The 24,288-nt window shown below is 41.3% G+C and overlaps 1 protein-coding gene across 3 annotated transcripts in view; it reads left to right on the top strand.

The window, feature by feature from the left end:
* MIPOL1 (mirror-image polydactyly 1) overlaps positions 1-24,288 on the top strand; it is a 286,091-nt gene that overhangs the window by 109,233 nt on the left and 152,570 nt on the right. For all 3 annotated transcript variants that reach the window (XM_077819074.1, XM_077819076.1, XM_077819075.1), the window contains 2 exons: positions 4,981-5,014; positions 5,275-5,445. In XM_077819074.1, the coding sequence (XP_077675200.1) occupies positions 4,981-5,014; positions 5,275-5,445 (205 nt within the window). The remainder of the gene's footprint in view (positions 1-4,980; positions 5,015-5,274; positions 5,446-24,288) is intronic.

Below are 24,288 nucleotides of genomic sequence, written 5' to 3' on the forward strand. Positions count from 1 at the left end.
TTAGGGGACAGGGAGCAGGGGGGCTTGGATGGGTGTGGGATCCCAGGGGGCAGTTGGGGCAGGGGTGTGGATAGGGGTCGGGGCAGTCAGGGGACAGGGAGAAGGAGGAGGTTGGATGGGGCAGAGGTTCTGGGGCAGTCAGGGGACAGTGAGCAGGGGGAGTTGGATAAGGGGTGGAGTTCCAGGGGGCAGTTAGGGGTAGGGGTCCCAGGAGGGGGTGGTCAGGGGACAAGGAGCAGGGTGGGTTGGATGGGTCGGAGGTTCTGAGGGGGGTGGATAAGGGGCAGGGGCCAGGCTGTTTGGGGAGGCACAGCTTTCCCTACCTGGCCCTCCATGCAGTTTTCCAACCCTGTTGTGGCCCTCAGGCCAAAAAGTTTGCCCACCCCTTGCCTAGTGGTTAGGGCACTGACCTGGGTTGTGGGAAAGACTGCCAGAGGCAGAGCAGGGACTTGAACTTGAGTCTCCCACGTCCCAGGAGAGTGCTATAACTACTGGTGGGGAGGTGTGTCTGACCAGAAACTGCATTCTGGACCTGAGGACCCATCCGAACAAAAGTTTTATTGAAACCAATACATTTAGACAGATCTTCATTTTCCAGTGAAAAAACATTCTGTCAAAAAATGCCAGCTCTAGTGAGCAAACGAGGCTAGTGTTTCCAACCATAGAGAGTGGCAGACTAGCTAAAGTGGAATGACAGAATAGGTAATGCTGGTGAGGGAATGGCGTTATATGTGAAGGAAAGCATAGATTCAAACATACTAAAAATCTTAAATGAATCAAACTGCACCATAGAATCTCAATTTCATGCTGAATTAATAAGAATATAGCAGCAGAAAAATACTATCGGCCACCTGACCAGGATGGTGACTGTGTTTGGAAATGCTCAGGGAGATTGGAGAGGCTACAGAAACAGAAAACTCAATAATAATGAGGGATTTCAACTATCCATATATTGATTGGGTACACGTCAACTCAAGACAGGATGTAGAGATGAAATTTCTGGACACCGTTAATGACTGCTTCTTGGAGCAGCTAGTTTTGGAACCCACGGGGAAGAAACAATTCTTGAGTTAGTCCTCAATGGCACACAAGATCTGGTCCAAAAGGTGAATGTAGCTGAATTGCTTGGTAATAGCCACTATAATGTAATTAAACTTATCCCTGTAGGGTGGAAAATACCAAAGAAACCCACCACAGTAGCATTTAACTTCAAAAAGAGGAACTACACAAAAATGAGGAGGAAATTAAAAGAACAATCATGAATGAAATCCCTGCAAGCTGTATGGAAACTTCTTTAAAATACCATAATAGAGGTTCGTACTAAAGGCACAACACCATGCTCTGGATGTCCCTGAACCTCAACTGCCAGAAGCTAGGGACATGATGAAAGGGGATGGATCCCTCAATAAATTGCCCTGTTCTGTTCATTCCCCTGAAGCATCTGGCACTGGCCACTGTCAGAAGATGGGAGAGTGGGCTCAATGGACCATTGGTCTGATGCAGTGTGACCATTCTTTTGTTGTTATGAATGCAGAGGTTTAGTGTGGGCGGGGAAAGATGTAGGACCCAGATGCCCCCCAATACACTCTCACTCTTTCTCTCTCTCTCTGCAAATGTGCTGTTGCATCTGAAGATAAAACAATAGTTAGCTTATAAGCCATTCCCCTTCCCTCTTTGCTTCTGTTGTGGACTCTGATGGAGCACATTGCAAGAGCCGCTTGTGTATGGTTCCAAGTGTCAGGCTCAGGCAGCAGCTTTACTCCTTTCATGACCCTTGTTCAGCCCTGGGTTTCACCAACAGACAACTCTCACAACAGCTGCATAAAGGCTTCTGGTGCGAGAGGACATAGGGAAGGGCAATAGAGTACTAGAAAGGAGGAGGGTATCGGGGCATAAGGGAAGAAGAGCCAGCAAAGCACATGTAAAAGAGCAATAAGTTAAAAGGGTAAATAAAGAAAAAGTATACAGAAAAGAGAGACAAGAAGGGGGGGGGGGAAGCACATGGGAAAGGAGAAATGAGAGAAAATAACCAGAGAGAAAGGAAAGATGACATCTGCTGAACTGGCAGTAGAGAGGTGTTCTAACAGAAAAAAGTTGGGAACCACTACTCCAGGGAGCTAGAGAGAGCCCTAAGCATGTCTGTTTGTATGAAGCCACTAAAGGGCTCCATGTATCAGGCAGGTAAAGAATATCAAGATGATATATCTGACTCTATTTCCCCAGTATGATCCCTTGGATTGGTCCTTCTTTGCAGAATGAGAATTGAGTATTGGTCCAAATGTTCACAATTCTGGAAATTGTGCTGCAACTTGAATTCATCCCAAAAATACATTATATCACTGAGAACAGACAGTATTTCACAGTAGCAAGGATAGTATCTGTAAGTGTTGTACCACATAAAGTAAAAAGAAAAGGAGTACTTGTGGCACCTTAGAGACTAACCAATTTATTTGAGCATAAGCTTTCGTGAGCTACAACATCCGATGAAGTGAGCTGTAGCTCACGAAAGCTTATGCTCAAATAAATTGGTTAGTCTCTAAGGTGCCACAAGTACTCCTTTTCTTTTTGCGAATACAGACTAACACGGCTGTTACTCTGAAACCTGTCACATAAAGTAAGAACAACAGATTTTGTATTGTACTTAGTTGCTACTTTTTAAATATTTGACCTTAGTAGAAAACCTCATTAACTGTTTCTTTTCTCTAGGACAAAATGGATATCTGCCTCTTGTTGGGTATTTTTATTAGCTGGCATTTTTTTCTTACTCTAATGCCCTAGAGTAAATGTGGTTTCTGTATCACAGATAATTGGTAGGAAAGACTTCATTAGAAAAACTATTCTCATGAAGCTTCCCTTACAAACTTTTTTCTTGGTGGTGCTGCTGATTTTTACACAGTAAACAACCTGCATTTTTCCAGACTGAAATGCCCCCATTATTTTTCCACTTTTGTATTCAACCTCTTGGTATTGAGAGTTGGCAATTTGCATTCATGCTTTGTTGTTTGTACTTGTTGATTGCATTAGAGAATAAAGCTGGGAAATGCCAGTTGCCACTGGCCAATGGGTTAAAATAAAACTAGATCCCTTGCAATAGTATGGCTGCCTTTAATGTGTGCTCTGTTAGTCAATTGATTTTTACAAGTTACTTAAGTATCATTGCCCATAAATCTGGCCCAAAATCAGATTTAGGAGATAGCCTTACCCACAAAGGGTAATAATACTCATTTTTCCCTTCTAGTCGGCTGGGTTCTACCATTGACCCACCCTGTTAGCAGGTGTTGGAAACGCATAGGGAGTTGCCAGTTGAATCCTGCTGACTCACAGTGGCAGGTGTAGATCATTTGCCTGCTCTGGAAATGATGATGGCCGCATTAGTCAGAGGAATCTAGGGGCTTGGACTGACCTGTTTGAAAGGAGTAACTCTAGGAATAACTAATCTATGAGTGAGAGTTCAGGCTGGAGTTTACATTTTGTGTGTAAACTTGTTAATAAGGTCAAATCCCATCAAAGAGGTAAGGTTCAAACCTACTCAGCACATGTTTATTGTTTTGGGGTATGCTGGGAATACCATCTGCTCAGAACCTCCCAAATAAATGTCTTCCACTGCACAGCAGCAATAGAGCATTCCTTTCTGAATTGCTTCCCGTGATTACAAGAATTCGGGTGACTTTGTCTGACTATGAACCTGTACAAATTGAACAGAAAACACAGAGGAAATTCACTAATTATGATACTAGGTAACTGCACTAGTATTAAAAGTCAAAGGTCAGATGGCAGGAATGGGTTGAGTTCCTAGCTTAGTGTGCATAAGAGGCTATGCCATATTTAGGGTCATGAAGACTAGTGCATTCAAAGGCACAGGGTTAGTACACTGTCAATTGCTGTGTGGCACAGGGATGTTTGAAGGGTGATCTCTGACAACAGCATCACAGTACAAATTACACCTAGTTCTTTGGCAGACATTGGAAGTGTGATGATTGCAGTAACTGTTTTTGAAATGTTACATTACAGCCTCTGCCAGAACTGCTTTTTCTTAAGCTACTTAATATGTACTGGATCCACCACTTGCTTAAGTAGCCATGAACTGGGAGAGGCTGCACTTCTTTAATGTTTAATCTTAATTTTAACAAGGTATTAATCTCTGTATTTTGGACCCCCAAATGTTCTGTAAATAATCAGATGTTTCGATATTAATTATAATTAACTTGTTAATTATTATAGAAAAAAGTGTAATTTCCTGTTTAATCATCTCTGTATGCAGAAATTTGTGCTATTACTCATTGCTGTTGCAGAGCACGATAGCAGTTGTTCGGCAAAGCAGTAAAACTGTTTACTGCTTCTTTACATATGAGTAAATGTGCCAGTGAAACAAAGAGGGAAAGAGTTCAATATTTTTGTTCCAGAATTAAGGAAGGGCACCACCGGAGGCTTAATTTAACTCCTATATTTTGTGATAGGATAAAACAAAATTTCTAAGTGAGGTTTAACTAAAATGTTTGTCCTCCTAGGTGGAGGGGAAGAATGACATTTTGTTAAAACAAACCCACCCCCAACCCTCCCCACCCACCCCACCCCCACACACAAACCTACTGTCCCATTGCATTTTGGGGTGCAATAAAGACAACACGAATATGATTTCAGGTTAAAGTTGTAAGTCCAGAAATAAATAAAATAAGAGCACCAATGCCTTCTATCACTAGGGAACTTTCTTCATCTAAGCACATATGAACAATTGATCCTTGTAGTCATATATAGCAGTAAACATTAATAACTTAACAGTCTGAAGTCAGTGCTGAAGATATGGAGCATTATTGAAAGATGGAGTCGAGCAGGCGGCACTTTAATATGTTCAGTGTCATGGTTGACTCTAAAGACTAGTAGAATGAAATTACTTGAGGTTCTAAAGATTTAAAAAGCGAACTCATTTTGCTGCACTAAGGAAATGCTACTGATCAGGCTTTCTGTGTCCCTTTTTTCTAGGCTAGAAAATATTAACCCTGAAGAAAATGACATGGTAAGCCATTCTCTGAGGAGATTTCTTGATGTCAGTCTTATATCTTAGAGGCTTAAGTTCAATTGAGTGGGTTTCAAGAACTAAGATGTGGGAAAAAAGAAGAATTGACACACTAATAATGTACATCTTTGCTGCAATATGAAAATTCAATAACTTCACTCAGTCAATTTACAATTCACATGTGCCTATTAATTAAAACCCTATATTAAATAAAATATATTAAAACTTCATGTCTGACTAACATATAATGCTGTTGGTAGACATTACAGGAATTACTGAACAGAATAAACAATGCAGACACAGGGATAGCTATACAGAAGAATGGAGCTATAATTGTGGATCGAATACACAGGACCAAGGAGCATAGAAAGAAAATAACAGCTGAGGAAATGAATGCAGTGATAGAAGAACGGGATGCTGCTTTGTCTCAAGTAAGTCCCTACTAGTCTATAAAAACATTCAATGCCAAACTCTCTCTCTTCCCCTATGTTTGGTGAAACAAAGTCTTCCATGTATGTTTCCTGTTCAAAGTTCACCTTTTAAAAAGTCCTTCCACATAGAGAACTCATGAACACTATGCAATTATTGTAGTACCATCGGAATGCTATTTAAAATGGCTTTAACAATGTTTGCAAGCCACTGTTCAAAGAGAAAAGATTATTTTTTTGCATCTAACACTCCTGGTTACAAAAGATGCTTCTCTGTGGTTTTTTTTTCTTTTTTTAAGTATAGCTTCCAAAGTACTAACCTTTATAGAACTGCTAAGAGCTCAGTTGTGCAGCTCATTGTCCGGCTATGCCGAAAGAAGGACAAGAGACATTTGACATGGATGCAACTTTATTATTAGATATCAGGGACTACCCAGCAGATAAAACTATACAGTGCAGGTAACCCCATGTTTATGCTGTAATTATCTGGGGGGCTTTTATCAACTCCCCCTCTTTTTTCCATCCAAGTCCATCCAGCAAATTTATTGCTGGGACCTTATCATACCGAGGGGCTCCCACCAGCTCCCCCTCTTTTTCCATCCAGGTCCCTCAGAAAATCCAATGCTAGGAATTTACCATCCATCCCCCTCGTAGGAGGGTTAAGGTGGGCTATAAGAATGGGGGGTTGACTCCCTGCCATACCAATCATAGGAGTCCCCAACTTCCCCTATTCATTCCTTTAATGAACATCTCTTTTAAGTCCTTTTCCAAAACATTTATCTGGTTACTGTATACCTTCCCTATGGAGTACCTGCCCTGGACATCCGCCTTACACTTAAATTATGAGTTGCGACATATAGCCTACTGCCCGTCATGCCATGCATGAACAGAGCCCTTGCTGAACCCACTGTGGGGAAGGTGAAAAAACCCCAACTGCACCCAGACCAATATGGTGATAAAGGAAAAATTCCTTCCCAGCCCCCCTAAAAAAGGGGCGACTAGCATAATGCCTACAGCAGGTATAGACCAAACCTGGTATTTTACCACCTAAAGGGGAGGGAGGGTAGATCCTTCTTCAGACTGCTCCATGTAAAAGGGTGGCTTCAGGCCCAGAGCTGCCCCTTTTAAATTCTGCATTCCTAGGGGATGAGTCAGTGACCATGCTGACCCCTTTTTGCAACAGTTTTCATCCCTATTCCCTTCCCCACCCCAAATCCATAAAGCACTGTTCCATTCACTCAGCCACCCAGCCAAATTACCCCCACTTAAAGGTGCAGGGCAGTCATTGTGATGGTGTAAATGGGCACACAAGGTGCAGGGCAACATTGCACTGAGTCCTAAATATTTGTAAAGGGATAACCATTATAAATGGCAGAGAAATCCTGTCACATATAGCTACTCTTTAAGACAAGCAAATTCTTCCCTAGGGTTCTGCATTCAAGAGCTAAAAATCAGGTCCTTGATATACAGTCCTGGTATTCCGTGTCTTTGCCTCTTTTACTATACTCGGCAGAAGTTTGATGTCCCTTCCTGCTCCTGATACCTCTGAACACACAGCCCCTTCCATCTCCTTAACTCCACAAAAAAACACTGTTCCCCTTCCCTGAAGCAGGCAGAGAGCCCTCCTGCTCCTCAGTTGCTTCCATGGGCTACCAGTCGTACCTCACCATAGAATCGCTTTGGGTTCTGTGCCCAGTCTTGGCTGCTCCTAGACTTAGCACCTGATATGACCTGTTTCCACATTCCTGGGTTCTGTCCTTTGGGATCAGGTCATAGGAATAGGCAGATCATGTGGCAGCTGGGAGAGAATAAGGGGACTTTAGGTTGGGGGTACGTACAGCCATTAAGCACTCACCTCATGCTAGAGCTGTGATCTGGCCCTGCCTCTCAGAGAGCCAGAAATCCAACATGCTCCCTGAACCTTAATTATCTAAATTATCCAGTCTCCAAGTAGCATCCATCTGGGGATTAACTAGTTTTTAAAGTCAGTTTATGGTCTTTGTTGGTGCAATGTAGATTCAACTAATGTTTTCAACAGGAAGCTACCAGGTAGGAGAGTGTCCTCTCCAAACCCTGAATCTTCCTCCTCTTCTGCTGTCACGTCTGTTCTTATGTTCTACCCTATTTTACCCTGGCCAGGACCTCTACTTGGCATGCAACCATGTTCATGTAGTTATGGAATTGCCACTGGCATTAATGTTGGGTTCCTTTATTTTTTGTGTTTTTGCATTTCCGCTCCACAGTATTCCAAACACAGAAGACAAACATTACAAAATAAATAATTTTTCTTTAAGATGAAATAATATCTCTGGGAATCTGGAAAGTTGTATTGCATGAAATGTCATGAATGAGCCAGGTGATTAAGAAATTGTTCAGAGATTTTTCACTACGCTTCCCTTGTCTGTTGGTTCATTCTTTGCTCAGGACAGATATATTAAAACAAGATAATTTCTGAGAACATGTGTTGGAGCAGTTGCTTTGCAGCATTGGATGGTGTGAATATTTTTTTTTATTTTTTTAGTTTCAAGGGGAGTAGGATCTGTGTCTTAATGTATATATCAAATAAATGATAGGCATTTAGAGACAAATTCTGCTCTTACTGTGCAAGAGGTTTCTGTGCAGGGGGTGTATACACAATGCAGAGAGGGCTCCTGCATCAGGGAAAGGGGTGGAGTCAGAGGACCTACTTCCATCAGAGTCTTTGTTCCTCGTTCCTGTTGTGGGAGCCTGCTGGAGCCACACAGGGCTACTTCAGTCAGCCTCATAAAGATGTCCAGAATCTATGTACCATTAAAACCACATGGTCTTGTGTTGGCCCTCTGCACAGGTATGGGCATCTTTCACAGACTAATGGGGTTGGGGTGTTCTACAGTAAATGGATAATAACTGATAGAGTACAACGGATAGACTAGCCGAGGAACAAGTGTGACAAGAGTTTCAGGTAGAATTATAAAAAGTTATTTGAGCAAAGCATAAATAGTTTGTCAAATCACCTGTATTTTTATTGGCTTCTCAACTATTTTTAATTTGTTGATTAAATTTATACAAATTTACCTGAACATATCTCAGTCATTTCTTTCTCCTCAGTCCATCTTTGGCTGCTTCCTGTCTCCTCCATTCATTTGCCATTCCAGAATGTATTTGATTATATTTTTATTTTTTAAAAAACCTTAGTAGCAGCATAGTTACTGGTGAAACACCCAACAGTCCTATGAACATTTTATGCTTGTTTTTTTTATTATTATTGACTTTTCTTACACAGGACATTGACATTTGGGCAACCAATAAGAGAAAAGATTTTGGCAAAGGAGGAGAATATGTTTGGTATTTTTATTTTTGGTTTGTTGCTTTTATGGGGTTTTTTTTTCGTCCTTGTCCTTTCACATAGGAATTGTAAAAGGTCAGTAAAACCTATAAATTCTTGAATATCACCATTTGAGTGATACGGTATGCACATGCGCCTATATATATTTATATATATATATATATATATATATATATATAATCTTTTTTTTTTAAAAAAAATTGCTTGTTTGAATAATCTCACAGAATCATGTATGATATGTTGCTCTCCCAAATAATTAAAGTAAGCATTAATAAAAGGTCAGTTATTCCACATAATAATGGTTTATGTGCCAAGAGCATCAAAGGCAATTTATACATCTGTCAGCATAATACACAGGTAGTTTTAAGTAGATCGTGCAGGTCATAAAAAAACATTGTGATGTGAATTATATTGTACTACCAACATTTGATGCCAAGCAGTACTGCTCCACTTGATGTTCATTAAAAAACGCTTCTGCTATGAATTGTAAATAATTATTACGAATAGAACTCTATGAAATTTACTGATGGAAAACCTAACTTATATTTTTACACGTAGTTTTATAACTAAAACTAATATTCTAGAATGTGTAAGATAAATCTTAGAATTGTGGCCACCATTTCAAACCACATTTCTTAATTGATAATGGTTTGGGTACTTGTGCAATATACAAATTACTGGTCTTTTGTTAAGATTGTAATAACAGTTATTACAATTTATCAGCAAGAAGAATAGGAGAGGGAATCTTGCATTAGAGCACAAAGGAACTGAAGGTAACTCAGGCAATATCTATAGTTATACTATAATAAACCCAAATTATTGTCATTTAGACCTGGCCCTGCCACAGGTGTTGGTAGCATCCGCAAGATGAGAACTCTCCATTTTCAGTGGACATAAAATCACATTCACACAAAGGCACATCATAAAAATTGAGCCAAAACAGGGGTTACAATCAGTCACACCCATAGGGAGACATTTGTAGTCTGTGGTTGTCCCCTGGAGTGCAGCATTTAAGAGCTCAGTATTTGTGAGGCTCTGTGAAAGTTACATCCTCCTATACAACTTGCTAGTATCTGGTGAAGGAGCAACACTGCCACTTGAGTTACCAGCATAACTGATTTCACTTCCTCCCTGCTTTCAGAGTTTTACAGGGGGTATGTTTAATTAAGCTAATCCATTAACCTTCTGAATGAGTCCCTTCACAGCCTGACACTTGACTGTTAACTACAATTTACCTGAATGGCATCTAGCTCTTCTGGTATTATTGATAGGTTTTCAGATTTTCTGATTGAGAAACTGTAACACAGAAGACCATGAAACTTTAACTTATCAGTTTCGTTTCAGTTGGACAATATTTAATATTCTTAAATAATGGATGCACTGTAATAAATTGGGTGCCCTCTCTGAGCATGTAAATATAGGCTGTTTGAAGTAGTCTTTCAGGTGTGATTTTTGCAATACATTGTGGTGGCTCTATTGTATTTATTTAATTAGACTGCTATTGTACACATGCTTGACAATAGTTAATTAGTTATATTTTGTGACTTAGAATTTTACTTGCATATTTCACTGCTGCACAAACTAGAAATGCTCACTAATTTTTAGGAAATGTGGTTTTAAAAAAAACCACCCCTTTGTGAACCACAAATATCTAGATCACCATGTCTTAACAGAAAGCTGGACACTATTATCACCGTATTGAATAGCACACATGTACGCAATCTTAGATCATTCACTAGATCGCTGAGCAAATACACAAACTACATTTTGTATGTGTGAAAACAAATAAAATGATATAAACTCAAATATTTGATACTACTTTTAGTATGTATTTTCCAATGAATAAAAAACAAACAGCTAAAGTATGGCTAAACATTGACATCCCTACCTTCCCACCCCACATACCAATGTCAACCCCCTTTTTACAAAAACCCAAACACAACGCAGTGGTTGCATTTGCCAAGATATATTTGTTAGTGAACAGATACTGTGTTATGGTGTGGAACTTGTGTCTGTTTTATGGCTGCTCTTTAAAAAGAAAACAGAGATGCTGACTGCCACGAGAATGAAGAAATCAGTTTCTTGATTTATTTTCAGTTTAACCTTAACCCATTCATGGAAATATCCTGTCCATTCAAATGTTTGTAATGTAGTTCTTGTATTTCTTCGCAAGTCTTGCTTGTTTATTGAGTAATCAAATATATTTGTGATTAACATTTAATACAAATATAACACACTGTAGTCACAATTTGGTAATCTTCATTAAATTTTGGTAATCTTCGTTAAATACTTCAAAGATAATAGTTACCAGCAGGAGGCAATATGGTGTAATAATGCCTCAAAGTAGCAACTGGCTGTAAGCCATTTTACACCTTCTGGACAGGAATGTTAATATGATTAAAGGTTTGGCAGCTGAAACTGGGGCACTGAGTAAGGCATTGCAACTTTTTTTTCTTCCCTTTTGAGGGACAAAAAGAGATGTTTTTATCAGTGCAGCTTGAAGGTGCTTTTAAAGGTTGTAAACCAAGACCGTGGATCATACTACAGAAGGGTCATGTATTTATTGTGTTTTCAGCCCTAACTTCCATTGAGTAGATATTTTGTAATCAAGGTATAGCCTGTTGCTACGCAAAGTTTAATATTAAAGGTGTAGAATTTGTTGTAGAAGAAAAGCAATAGTTTCATGACCAGTATAGCATTGTCTGTTTAATACCCTGGATTGAAGCAGTAACGTAATTGGCAAGCAACCCTGGTTTTACAGTTTTGAATAGTTTGATCACATCCTGCTGTGCAGGAACATGCTTATGACTGTTCATGTACAAAACTGGCACACTCCCAGTTGCTCATCTGAAACAAGTTAAAGTGCCTTTCTCCATTTCAAGGCACTGTTTGGCATCAGACAGTGTTTCATGGTAATTGAGAACAAAGATTAGAAACAGTACGCTTCACTGCCTACCATTATCAATTTCAGCTAACGACTAATACTAATAAATGTCAGTAGTCTCAGTAGGCCAACTTCTTATTAACCTTTCTGAGGCTGTTCTCAAACCGCTCTTCTGGTTTTAAACCAAATAAGGTGTAGAGCTCAGTGTTTTCTGTGGTTCCTAAGGCATTCAAGATTTCTTACCACACATCGGTGAACATTTCTCATTTAAGAAATACGCCTTGTGAGCTGTAATAACTTTAAAAACCACAAAAGAAGTGGTAATTTGAAAAATAGGTTGGGGCTGCACTCTAAACTAGGGAATCTGCATCCTCGTGTTGAGGGGGGCAATCGCGCATGGCCACACTGTTAGAACAGAGGAAACTACCTTTTGTTTTTTATTTTTATTTTTTTTAAAACACGAAATCTTTTACATTAGCATCTCTGTTTTACACTGTGGTGCTTATTCTAGCCTTTGCCAACACTTGCTGAGTTCACTCTGCTGGTGTTGGCATTAGCACACCAGAAGGTACATCTGACAATGATCGAGCTACTGTGCTAGGACACTGCTCCTTCTACCCCCTCTTCTGCTGCCTCTAATACTAAGGGTCAGAGGAGAATACCAGATTCTTAGGTATGATTCACACTTGTCTGTGTGAAGCAGACAGCTGTGGGGCTGGGGGTGATTTTTTCAAACTCACTGGCTTGTGTGGAGTGTGATTGCAATTTGATTAGCCCTAGGACTATCTTGGTTCATTTCCTCTCTTGTGCCAGCATACAGCAAGATCCCTACACCCACACATTTCCTGTGCTTTTTCTCTAGCTGGTAGCAGGCAAGAGGATGGGAGGAGGAAACTACCACCAGGAAGAGTGAGCAGAGGGAGTTAATGCAGTAAGCACAAGAGAGTCAGTATAGGCTCAAAGACTCTGCCTGCAAGATGCCCCTTTTGTGTAGCTCATATTGGAGTGAGCCCTGCTTTCGGTTAGAGGGGGATAAGAGCTGGGGGAGATAGCACTTTCATTTTTTATTCTAATCTAAAAGGTGGGATTTAACTCCAAAAAATAACCCTCTGGGAGGGTAGAACAGGGGAAATGGCTACTAGACCCAAGTCATCTTTCTCACAGGTGGCTGTAGGGATACATCCTTGCCCCCTCACTCTGAAGCCTAAGCCCATGAAGCTGGGCGGCATGCACCCTTCTAAGAAATTCACCAAAAAACAAAGCCCGGTCACACAAACAGTGATTTTTATTTGTAAGTTGGGCTCAGTTTTCCATTCAGTTCTGTTCCACAGAGTTAATGGGGTAAATACTTTAATTACACTGCAATTCTAATTATTTTTAAGAGTTTCCTTACAAAGATTCATCAAAACCTTCATTTTTGGGAAAGGTGAGTAGATCAACTGATTTATTGTCAGAACACCAGAGGCAGCAGGGGCAGTCTTGTAGGGACACACAGGACACAGCTGATCCTAACAGGGGCTGACTATTTGACTGTACTTCTTGATTGGTGGAGGGGTGGAGCTAACTACTATTTAACCCAACAACAGCCAGAAATGGCTGGCTGCTCAACACATTCCTGGTCTGCAGCTGCTCTTTGTCCGGCTTCCTGTGCCTGCTGTAGCCCCTATCCTTCTCCATTCTTGACACCTCAGGCTCCTTTTCCTGACCAAGTCTCTGGCTCACCCATTGCCTCTGGCATTTGGCTTCTGATCACTGGTTCTAACTCTCAGCTCTGCTCTCGACTATGTCCCCAGGTGTCCCAAAGCCATGATTCTTGACTCCAGCTTAGCTCTCCTCTAGCCTCCAGGCCTAGCAACCCCCATTGATCTAACCATTAGGCCTGACTGCCAACATCCAGTCATGTACTTGACAATTTGAGCAGTGCAAGAGAGAAAGACTGAAGACTGTTCAGCTGTGGGTTTGACATCTGTTAAGGCCTCCCTCTTTCCGATGGATGTAATGAACACCTTGCAGAGGCTGCAGTCCCAGATCTCAGCCTTGTAGGAACAGATCTTCCTATCTGGGACCCAGATCCCTCAGGACCTGAAGAGTCTGCTGCCAGCCCAGTTTCACGGTGACCGTGGGAAATGCAACTTCATGAATCGATGCCAACTCCTGTTCATGCTACATCCCTGTCATTTCCCACTGATTAGGCCTGAGTGGAGCTCATTATCATCCTGTTAACTGGGGAGGCCCTGGCCTGGGCATCACACCTCCTGGAGACTTTCTGTCCCTTGCTGAGGCAACTGGAGGAATTCAGTTGAGCCATAGCAATTGTTTTGGATGATCTGAACCATTCCCATTCTGCCGAAAGCATGCTTCGGAATGTATGCCAGGGAAATAGACCAGTCACCAGGTTCGCTGTGGAATTCCAGTGCTTACCGGCCAACACTAGGTGGAATGAGACAGCGCAGAGCTACCATTTTCAGCATGGCTTGAATGAAGAGCCAGCACAGGTAAAGCCAGCATCTGACTTAGATCCCCTGGTCAAGCTGTGCCTGAGCACTGGTGATCGCCTGGCTGAACAGTGACTATAAAAGGAGTCCAGTTTTCGATTCCCCACAAGCCAACCAAATTCAACCCTGCCTTACTGATGCAGAAAGGAGCCACCAATAAGCCATAGACTTATGCTTATATTGCAGAGAACCTGGGAACTATGTCCAGGAGTGCCCCGGTAAGACTTCTGTCCTGTCCCAGTCAGGAACAACCAGTACCCTGGCAATGGCTGGCCAGCAAGCCTCCAGCTTCCTTTTTGATTATGATAAACTGCCAGGTCTGAGATTGGGCTGAGAATGCTGGTGGATTCAAGGTCCTCAGACAACTTCATGGACATAGATTTTGCTTGGACCCATAACTTCCCCACTCGATGTAACTCGATCCCCAGTTTGATAGAATCCATTGATGGGTCCCCACTCTCCTCTGGCCCAGTAACTCACCAGACAACACTGTTGACTGTGACCACCCTCCAGGGCCAATAGGAGGTTCAGAAATTTCAACTGATCTGCCCCCTCATTCCTCTATCATCCTCAGTATTCCTTGGCTGGTTGCCTGTGATGCACATCTAGTGGAGCTGAGTCATGATGCCCTTTACCACAAGGTTCTGCTGCCAGTCAGGTCTTCCAAGGTTAAGTGTTAGTCCTTAATCCTCTTGCAATGCAGTTGCTGAAGGGGGACTTAAAAAGTAGATGCCACCATCTCTGTCACCCTTTTATCCCCTTCAGATATTTTAGAGAAATATCAAGACTGTGCTGATGTCTTTGACAAAAGGAGGGCAGATGTTTTGCCACTACTTTACACTGAAGATTGCCCCATTGACCTGCAGCCCAAGTCTGACATTCCCTTTGGCCATATTTACTCCCTCTCAGAACTGGAATTCCAGATGCTCTGGGACTACCTCCGTGAGAATTTAGAGAAGGAGTTTATTCATCTTTCTACTTCTCCAGTGGGGGGCATCTATTTGTTTTGTTGTTTTTTCATGGCAAAAAAGATGGCTCCCTGTGCTCTTGTGTTACTAGCTCCTGACTAGAGTGACAGTTTGAAATCGTTACCCTTCGCCACTTATTAAGGAACTTTTTGAGAGACTTTGCTTGAGTAGGGTTTTGCCTAAACTAGACCTTCACACAGCCTATGGGCTGGTTTGTGTGAAGGAAGGTGATGGGTGGAATACAGTGTTTCACACTTGACAGGGACATTTTGAGTATTTAGTTATGCCATTTGAGCTATGTAATGCTCCAGCTATATTTCAGATTTTGTGAACAATGTTTTATGAGATGTGATGGACCAATTTGTTATCTATTTAGATGATATCCTTGTGTTCTCTGAAAACCAGAAGCTACATGACACACTGTGACGTGGTTCAGTCACAGAGACCCCCTTGGGACTGTCACCTGATGTGCTGAAATTACCTCTGAGCCCATTTTCCCTGATGGCTTGGGACTCCAGAACCCTGCCTTGTTGAACCAGACACACTAGCCTGCTGCAACACAGACCCAGGTCTGAACCACACCCCCAAAGCTCCAGGCTTTAACTGAGAACCACTCAGCAGGTTACCTATCTCCAGCACCCAGACACCCAGTTCCCAATGGGATCCAAACCCCAAATAAATCTGTTTTACTCTGTATAAAGCTTATACAGGGTAAACTCATGTCCTCTATAACACTGATAGAGAGATATGCACAGCTGTCTGCTCCCCCAGGTATTAATCACTTACTCTGGGTTAATTAATAAACAAAAGTGATTTTATTAAGTAAAAAAGTAGGATTTAAGTGGTTTCAAGTAATAACAAACAGAACAAAGTAAGTAACCAAGCAAAATAAAACAAAACATGCAAATCTAAGCCTAATACATTAAGAAACTGAATACAGGTAAATCTCACCCTCAGAGATGTTCCAGTAAGCTTCTTTTACAGACTAGACTCCTTCTTAGTCTGGGCCCAATCCTTTGCCTGGTACAATTCTTGTTAGCTCCAGCTCAGGTGGTAGTTAGGGGATTTCTCATGACTGGCAGCCCCCTTAGTTCTGTTCCACCCCCTTTTATAGCTTTGGCACAAGATGGGGATCTTTTGTCTCTCTGGGTTCCCACCTCTCCTTCTAAATGGAAAAGCACCAGGTTTAAGATGGATTCCAGTACGAGGTGACATGGTCACATGTCCTGTGAGCCCCAAGCCTCCATTCTTTCTGGCCTGACTCCCAGGAACACAGGAAGTCTTACAAGTAAACAGAGCCATTTACAACCAATTGTTCTAGTTAATGGGAGCCATCAAGATTCTAAGTCACCATTAATGGCCCACACTTTGTATAATTACAATAGGATTTCAGAGTAATACCATATTTCTAGCTTTAGATACAAGAATGCTACATTCATACAAATAGGTTGAACACACTCAGTAGATTATAAGCTTTGTAATGATACCATACAAGAGACCTTTTGCATGAAGCATATTCCAGTTACATCATATTCACACTCATTAGCATATTTCCATAAACATATGGAGTGCAACGTCACACACACATTCTCTTTGTCCTTGACAGACTTCACCAGGCTCGCCTCTATGCTTAACTGAAGAAATGTGAATTTGACAATGACACTATTGAGTTCCTCAGTTACAACATTTCTCCCAAACAGCCTAGCAAATGACCTATGGAAAGTGTCTGCCATCACTAGGTGGAAGGCCACAAAAGATACTAAGGGAGTTCAGCATTTTCTTGGATTTGCCAGTTTTTATCCACAGTTCATTAAATGATTCTCCCAGCTAGTGGCACTCATAACTGTACTCCTCCAAAAACAGGTTCGTTTTGTCAGGTCAGAGGAGGAAGTCATCCTTCAATCAGCCAAAGAAAGCTTTCACTTCAGTTTCTGTTCTTGTGCATCCAGACCCTGCTAAATCTTTTACTGGGGAAGCAGATGCTTTGAAATTTGCAGTGGGAGCTGTACTTCTGAAAAATGTAGGCCCCATAACCAACTCCATCCTTGTGTGTATTATACTTGTAAACTTACACCTGCTAAGGAAAAACTGTGATGTCTGGAACAATGAGCTGCTGGCAATCAAAACCACAATTGAAGAATAGCGACATCTTTAGGATGAGTCTCAGTTCCCAGTCCAGGTCCTTACTTATCACACGAACTTAGAGAATCTTTGAACAGCCCATCATTTTGAACAGCAGCAGATCCATTAGTCACTTTTCTTTAACAAATTTGATTTCATCATTACCGACTACCCTGGGTCATGAAACAGGAAAACTGACACCCTTTCCTGCAAGGATGAATAGGCCGAAACAAACACAGCTCCCTGAGATACTGTGCTATGCCCATCTAATTTTATTTGTGGAGCCATAGCCTGGGATTTAGTGTTCCTTATTCTGACATGACTCCCAAAAGACCTGCAAGTGACCAAAGTCTGTCAGACACTTGATTTCCCCCAACACGCTGGCCAGCTCAGCTTTCTATTTGCACAATGGTCTTCTGTATCATGGGAAGTCTTTATATGCTAGAAGGTCAGCCCAGAATCAAAGTGTTGAGAATGTGCCATGATATGCTGATGGCCAGCCATTTTGGCTGCCATAAAACTCCAGACTTGGTGGTACAAAATTCACTGCTGGCCAGGGGCAAGTACTGACGTGAAAAAAATATGTCCACTCCTATGACCTGCACTGTCGGAACAAGTGCCCACATGCTAAACCGTACTCCAGGCTCATCCCTTTCCACCTGAATCCTGGATTTTACTGTAGAACTATCTTGTTCCCAAGGTTGCGCCAACATCCTAGCAGTTGATCTTTTCACTAAGATGGCACTCTTTATTTCTTTTCACTCTCTCCCCACTACTCAGGAAACAGCTTGCCTTTTCCTAAACTATATTTTGGTTCCACGGATTGCCAGCCAGAATAGTGTCTGATCAGGGCCCGCTATTTACTTCCCAGTTGTGGTGCGAGCTCTGTAAACTCCTAGGAATTGAACTCTTTACCACCTCATCCTGTCACCTGCAGACCAACAGGCAGACAGAACAGGTAAATCAAATGCTCAAGCAATGCCTTCAGTGCTTCCTTAACTACTGCCAAGAGGATTGGGTCACTCTCCTGCCATATGCCAAATTTGCTTAAAATAATTCCATCCATACCTGCATCCAACACAGTCCATTTTATGCCAATTACAGTTTTCACCCTCATTTCCATCTAGTTGCACTCGCAAGTTACTGCTGTGACAGATCTCATTACCCACCTTCAAGTTCACCAGGAATTTATGGAGCATCTGGAGTCTGCCAAGGAAACATAAGCATCAGTCCCACTACAGCTGCCCGAATGTCCATCCAGTTTTTTGTGTGTCCCCCCTGAAGCCCTACACAGAAAATTACTTCCCTGACTGCTCTGCTCCATCACTTTCCTTCAAGGACAGGAAGAATGCAAAGTCAGAGAAATCCTGAATTCTAAGCAAATCAGAAGTCGACTTTACTACCTGGTGCAATGGCAATGTTGTGGCTTGGAAGAACGATCTTGGGAACCAGAAGGGAATGCCTATGCTCCTGAGCTTGTACTTGCCTTTCACCAAAAAAATCTGGGCCTTATGGCCCTTAGGAGTTGTCTTTGCGGGGAGAGGAGTGGTACTGTATGGGGAGTCCTGTACAGCAGGGAAATCTTTTAGCAACATACTGGACGCCTGATTCTAACAGGTGCTGCCTGTTTCCACTTCTTGCTTGGTGGAGGGGTGGAGGCAACAACTATTTAACGCAGCAACAGCTGGAGCTTGCTGGCTGCTCAACACTTTCCCTGCTCGCAGCTGCATTTGGTCCTGCTTCTTGTGTCTGCTCCTGCCCCACCTGCTCTTGTGCGCACTTCAGTCCCTGTCCTTCTCCATCCTTGACATTCCTGGCTCTGCTTCCCGACCAAGTCTCCAGCTCAGCCAGTGGCCCTGGCATTTGGCTGCTGATCACAGCTCTGCTCTCAACTACGTCCCCAGGTGTCCCATGGCCCTGATTCTTGACTTCAGCTCAGCTCCACTCTAACCTCCTGGCCTGGCTGCCCCCAAGGCTCCAACCTTTAGGCCAAACCACCCATTTCCTGGTCATGTCTTTGATGTTTATATTCTGTGCTACTTCCCTTAGGGAGTAAAATAGGTAAAATGAGCCTCTTTGGCTGCAGAGTTTCCATAAGCTCCAAACTGGCTAGGTTCCTCAGAAGTAGCAATAGCCTCTATGGCTGTGAAGCACAGAATACCTACTTCCCTCATGGTATCTGAGGTACTGGGAATGGCATCGGAGAGTTGCCCAGTCCCCCAACATCTTACCAAAGGTCAGGTTCTTTCATACCTGACTGTATGTCAGTCTGTTCTTCAATAAATAGAGGTGTTTTTTATTCAGGTACCAAAAAACAAAAAAAAATCAGAAATGGTCTCTGATAAACAAGCCAAAACATATGTGATTCTGGTACTTGTCAGTGTGGTTTTCTGCTGTATGAGTATGTCATGGAGTGACGTGCAATTAAACCTGAATGTTAGCTCACCCCTTGCTCTTTCCTAAATTTTGAGTGACATTGTATTAGATCACACTGAGTAAATGTGCAAAGTGGTGGTGGTGGGGACGGGGGGTTGTTGTTTTTAAAGTGAACTATAGTCCTCTGGAGTCTTGTAGTAAGTGAACTCGCCAAACTTAATCCTCTCTATACCGTGGATTGGGTATGTTCACCTGTAATACCCCCACCCCCAGAGAAAATAATATTCACTTCAGTTTTCATTTAGTAATGTATTCAATCATTGCATATAGTTCTATAGTCTCAGTTTATATGTTGTTGCATAAAGGGAGGAAAGCTGAGACTGTCCAGAGGGAATAAGAGATCCTTAATACTTCCAAAAGGAAGTATTTTTTCACAATGCACAGTCAGTCTGTGGAACTCTTTGCCAGAGAATTTTGTGAAGGCCAAGACCATAACAGGGTTCAAAAAAGAACTAGATAAGTTCATGGAGTATAGGTCCATCAATGGCTATTAGCCAGGATGGGCAGGGATGGTGTCCCTAGCCTCTGTTTGTCGGAAGCTGGGAATGGGCGACAGGTAATGGATCACTTGATGATTACCTGTTCTGTTCATTCCCTCTGCGACACCTGGCATTGGCCACTGTCAGAAGACAGGATACTGGGCTAGATGGACCTTTGGTCTTACCCAATATGCCTGTTCTTATGCCCTAGTAGGGCAGTTTGAGAAGATTTTGAGATCTGTATCTTTGGAATCTCAACTAGTTTCCTCACTTTGACATGGTAGAGGCTGTGATTTCTGTATTGGCAGATTTTTTGTGCCTTGCCATGAAACCCTGGCCCTGTTGAACTCAGTAGCCAAACTCCCATTGACTTCATTGGAGCTAGGATTTCACCCTAAGAAAGTGAATCTGTCACGCTATCTCTGAAGCTATCCTCTCAGTTGACTACAGGTATGGCATTGACCCATGCCATTGGGAACCATGTTCCTCAGCTGGAAGGACAGGTCAGCGTGTAGGACATGGAGGGAGTGAAAATAGAGGATTTGTAAGGATTTTCTAATCTTCCTTCAAGAAGTTCTTATAATAGACTCCTGTATCTAGTCTGAATGCTCAATATGAGTAAATATGTGAATGCATAACTTCCTTGAAAAGAGGGATTAAAATTTGTCTTTTTGAACTTCTGAAGCAAAATTTTAATTAATATTGCATTTTCTCCATTTAATGTCACAAACTTTTGGCTGGATTCTGCCCTGAGATACATCACTATTTGTATTGTTAAATCACCTGTTGTGCTTATGCAAACAATGTGTTGTGTAGAATTTACAAGTTACATATCTACATAGTATTTGAGGGCATGATTAAGCCTTGTATCTTTAATTATAAGCTTTAATAAATTTTCAGCTGGAACATTCATCTTCTATTCAGTACATAAAACACCTTCCCTTTTCGAAAATGACAGTAGGTAGTGCCCATAAATTTGCATACAAGCTTGTTTGATTAATTGCTGTTTGACTCATCTATCATAATGCTAAGCTCTAGGATCACACAGCTCAGACTCCCAAACCACTTTCTAGAATTAATTTAAATATTTAATGTCAAAACCTTAGGATGAAACAGGAAAAAATGGTTTATCATTGGTGGTCTGTTTCATTAACAACCTGTAGAGGAAATTCCCAATGTGTTATAAGTAACATACAGTACTTAGTCCGAGAGCAGAATTGTACTCACTGTGGTTGAAATAAGTTGTATAGGTGCCTGAAATTATATGCTTAGATATTTTTAAAGTAATGTTTCTACAGTACTTAGAAGATGTAAAGTGCTGTACACTTCCTAAATGTTAGGCCAAAATCTGATTTGCTTACAGACCAGGTAAAAATCACATTGACTTTAATGAAAATTTTCCTTGAGTAAGGACTCAGGTCTTTTGGATTTGGCTCAGTGGGTATTACTTTTAAAAATATACATTATCCAAACTGCTGGGGAGGTTTTCCTGTTAAATTGTAGTATGCACAGGCAACATGCTTATGAAATCTGCCTACAGAAATACATTGTCATACATTTGAATTATCTCTTTGTTAAAAAAAAGAAATTATAAAAAAGATTGGTTTTGTTTTATTTTTATTATACACTCCCTTCCTAATAACATAAGTGGAATCCAGTATACGCATTTATATGGAAAAATTGGTACCTACATTGTGTGTGTCTGTCTTTCTATTACCCTATAAAAGATTTCTGAATGTAAAAAAAAATTGCATCTTTATACTCAGCCACCATAAATCCTGATGTCTATTTAAATAGTAATTGATTATACGTTTCTCAATTTAATATTGCATATGAGTACACTTTAGAAGTGCAAAGCATCATTATTTATTATTATAGCAATGAAAACTCGATCCATTTATTTTATGAAGACAAAAAATAACTAATTATATCAAGAGTTCTACCAGTCCTGCCTAAATGAAATTAGGAAAGAGAAGGTGGGAAATAATTTTTATTTCCTTTTGTCGTAATGTTTTTTCCCCTCTTCTCCCCTCTTTGTTTTAAGTTATCACTGTTTATTCTAAGAATGAATCCTAAAATATTCCATATTTGACACTTTTATTTTGAAATCTATGACTTGTATAAGAGGCTGCTTTTGTGGTCATAATTATCTTTCTGGTGGACATTTAGGGCCATATCCTCAGCAAATATAAATCAAAGTCGTTCTATTGATTTCAGTGACTCATAGTTTTTCTGAAGTAATAGCGAAGTGAACAATGGATGGAGGCACCTTCAAATAATAGTGGCCAAATATATCTTTGTTCATGCTGCTATCATGCTGTTACATCTATTAGCTGTCTTTGATATGGATCATGGGGGTGATGGGGTGGAGTTGATTTGTCTACAGATCAAAGCAGAAAAAATGGATAGAGCTATTTTCTGGTAGCAATATTATTTCTTTTGAGAGCTCCCAAAGTGTAGTAATGTCCCAGTGTTGCTGCAGAGTTCTCCTTAGCCATCTTTGCTCTTCAATATGCCTGTGAGCCTATTAAGAGACTGAGCACAGAAGTATTAAAAGAAGATTAAGTGCCTTTAGTATGTTGGTGACAACTAGGTTTATATCTCCAACTCATTTACAGTAGAACCTCAGAGTTACGAACACCTTGGAAATGGAGGTTGTTCATAATTCTGAAATGTTCGTAACTCTGAACAAAACATTATGGTTGTTCTTTCAAAGGTTTACATCTGAACTGTGACTTAATATAATTTTGAAACTTTACTGTGCAGAAGAAAAATGCTGCTTTCCTTTTTTTTTTTTTTTTTTTAAGTAATTTATGTTTAACATAGTGTACTGTATGGTCTTTGCTGCTGCTTGATTGTGTACTTCCGGTTCCAAATCACATGTGTGGTTAACTGGTCAATTCGTAACTTTGAGGTTCTACTACAGGGAGTGTGGCCAGGTGTTTTTTTATCATTGTCTGGGTGAGATTAGCTATGGATGAGATTGAGTTGGTTGAGACTGGTAAGAATGGGGAGATGATGATAATGACTTGGTAGAAACAATAGAATATATAGCAGAGGTTATATAGGCCTCTTTGATAGGTGACTTTGCAACTTGGGCATGTTCTTAAATTCCCACCTGTTTTTAAGTGGCCCGATAGAATAGTGACCAAGACATCTGCTTTTGGTAAGGAGGTTGTGGCCCCTTCTCTATTCTTTGACCGAAAGACCTGAATGACTTGAGACTTGCCTACTCGTGGGGACCCCACTCTTTCCTATGATAATACTGCAGTTGCAAACAATGGAATGGTTCAAGCTGAAGTCTCTCTGGCTCATAAGGAAGAGAGTTGTTGACAGGCTGTTCTCCATGAGGACTTGAGAATTGAATTTCCTCTCCCTTGGTCCAAAATGACTTGAATTGATCTGGACATGGCAGTAAATGAGGAGAAACACAAGCATGGATTTCAAGTGGCAAGCCGCAAGTTTATTAAACTTAACCCAGGGGCGGAGTGCTAGCTGCTCTGTTAACCATATTCTCAAATACCATTTTAAGTGGTTCTAGTGTGGGGGTTACAGGTCTACTACCAGATAACCCACAACCCAGGATAGACTCTTCTCAGCCTACCCCTGCTTGCTCTTCTACCATCTCCACCTCACTTTGCGAGGGGGACAGAGGGTAACTAAAAGGGGATCTCTGCCCAGGAAGGCCACAAGCTGTCCCTCTATACCGTAAGAACAAGGCCCATCAGCAAAATCCCAGGTGTTTTACTTCTGGCTACTGTTCCTCTGAACCATAGTGGAAACCTACTGTAAATTGTGATGAACCAACATCCTCACCAAGTACTACCACTAACTACTAAACCCTATTCCTTGTCAACTTAACTGTGCCTCTAGGGTTCCGTGAGGAAAGCGACAACCTCCTCAGGCCTCTGCCAATTTTGCCCTTATGGGAAGAAAAAAATTTCTCCTGTCCCCAAAACAGTCAATCAGTCACACCCACAGTATCTACAAAACACAACTCTGAAGCTATCAGCGCAGGGTGGAATGGCTGAAAAACAGCAAAAACAGGCTTCATGTGGCCTGAGCTAAAATTTGAAACTAATGAAAGGGGAGGCTGAGGGACCAATCAGCTTCCTTCCTTCGGTTGGCCAATTAGTGG

Source organism: Eretmochelys imbricata, chromosome 6 (genome assembly GCF_965152235.1).
Source record: "Eretmochelys imbricata isolate rEreImb1 chromosome 6, rEreImb1.hap1, whole genome shotgun sequence".
NCBI lineage: Eukaryota > Metazoa > Chordata > Testudines > Cheloniidae > Eretmochelys > Eretmochelys imbricata.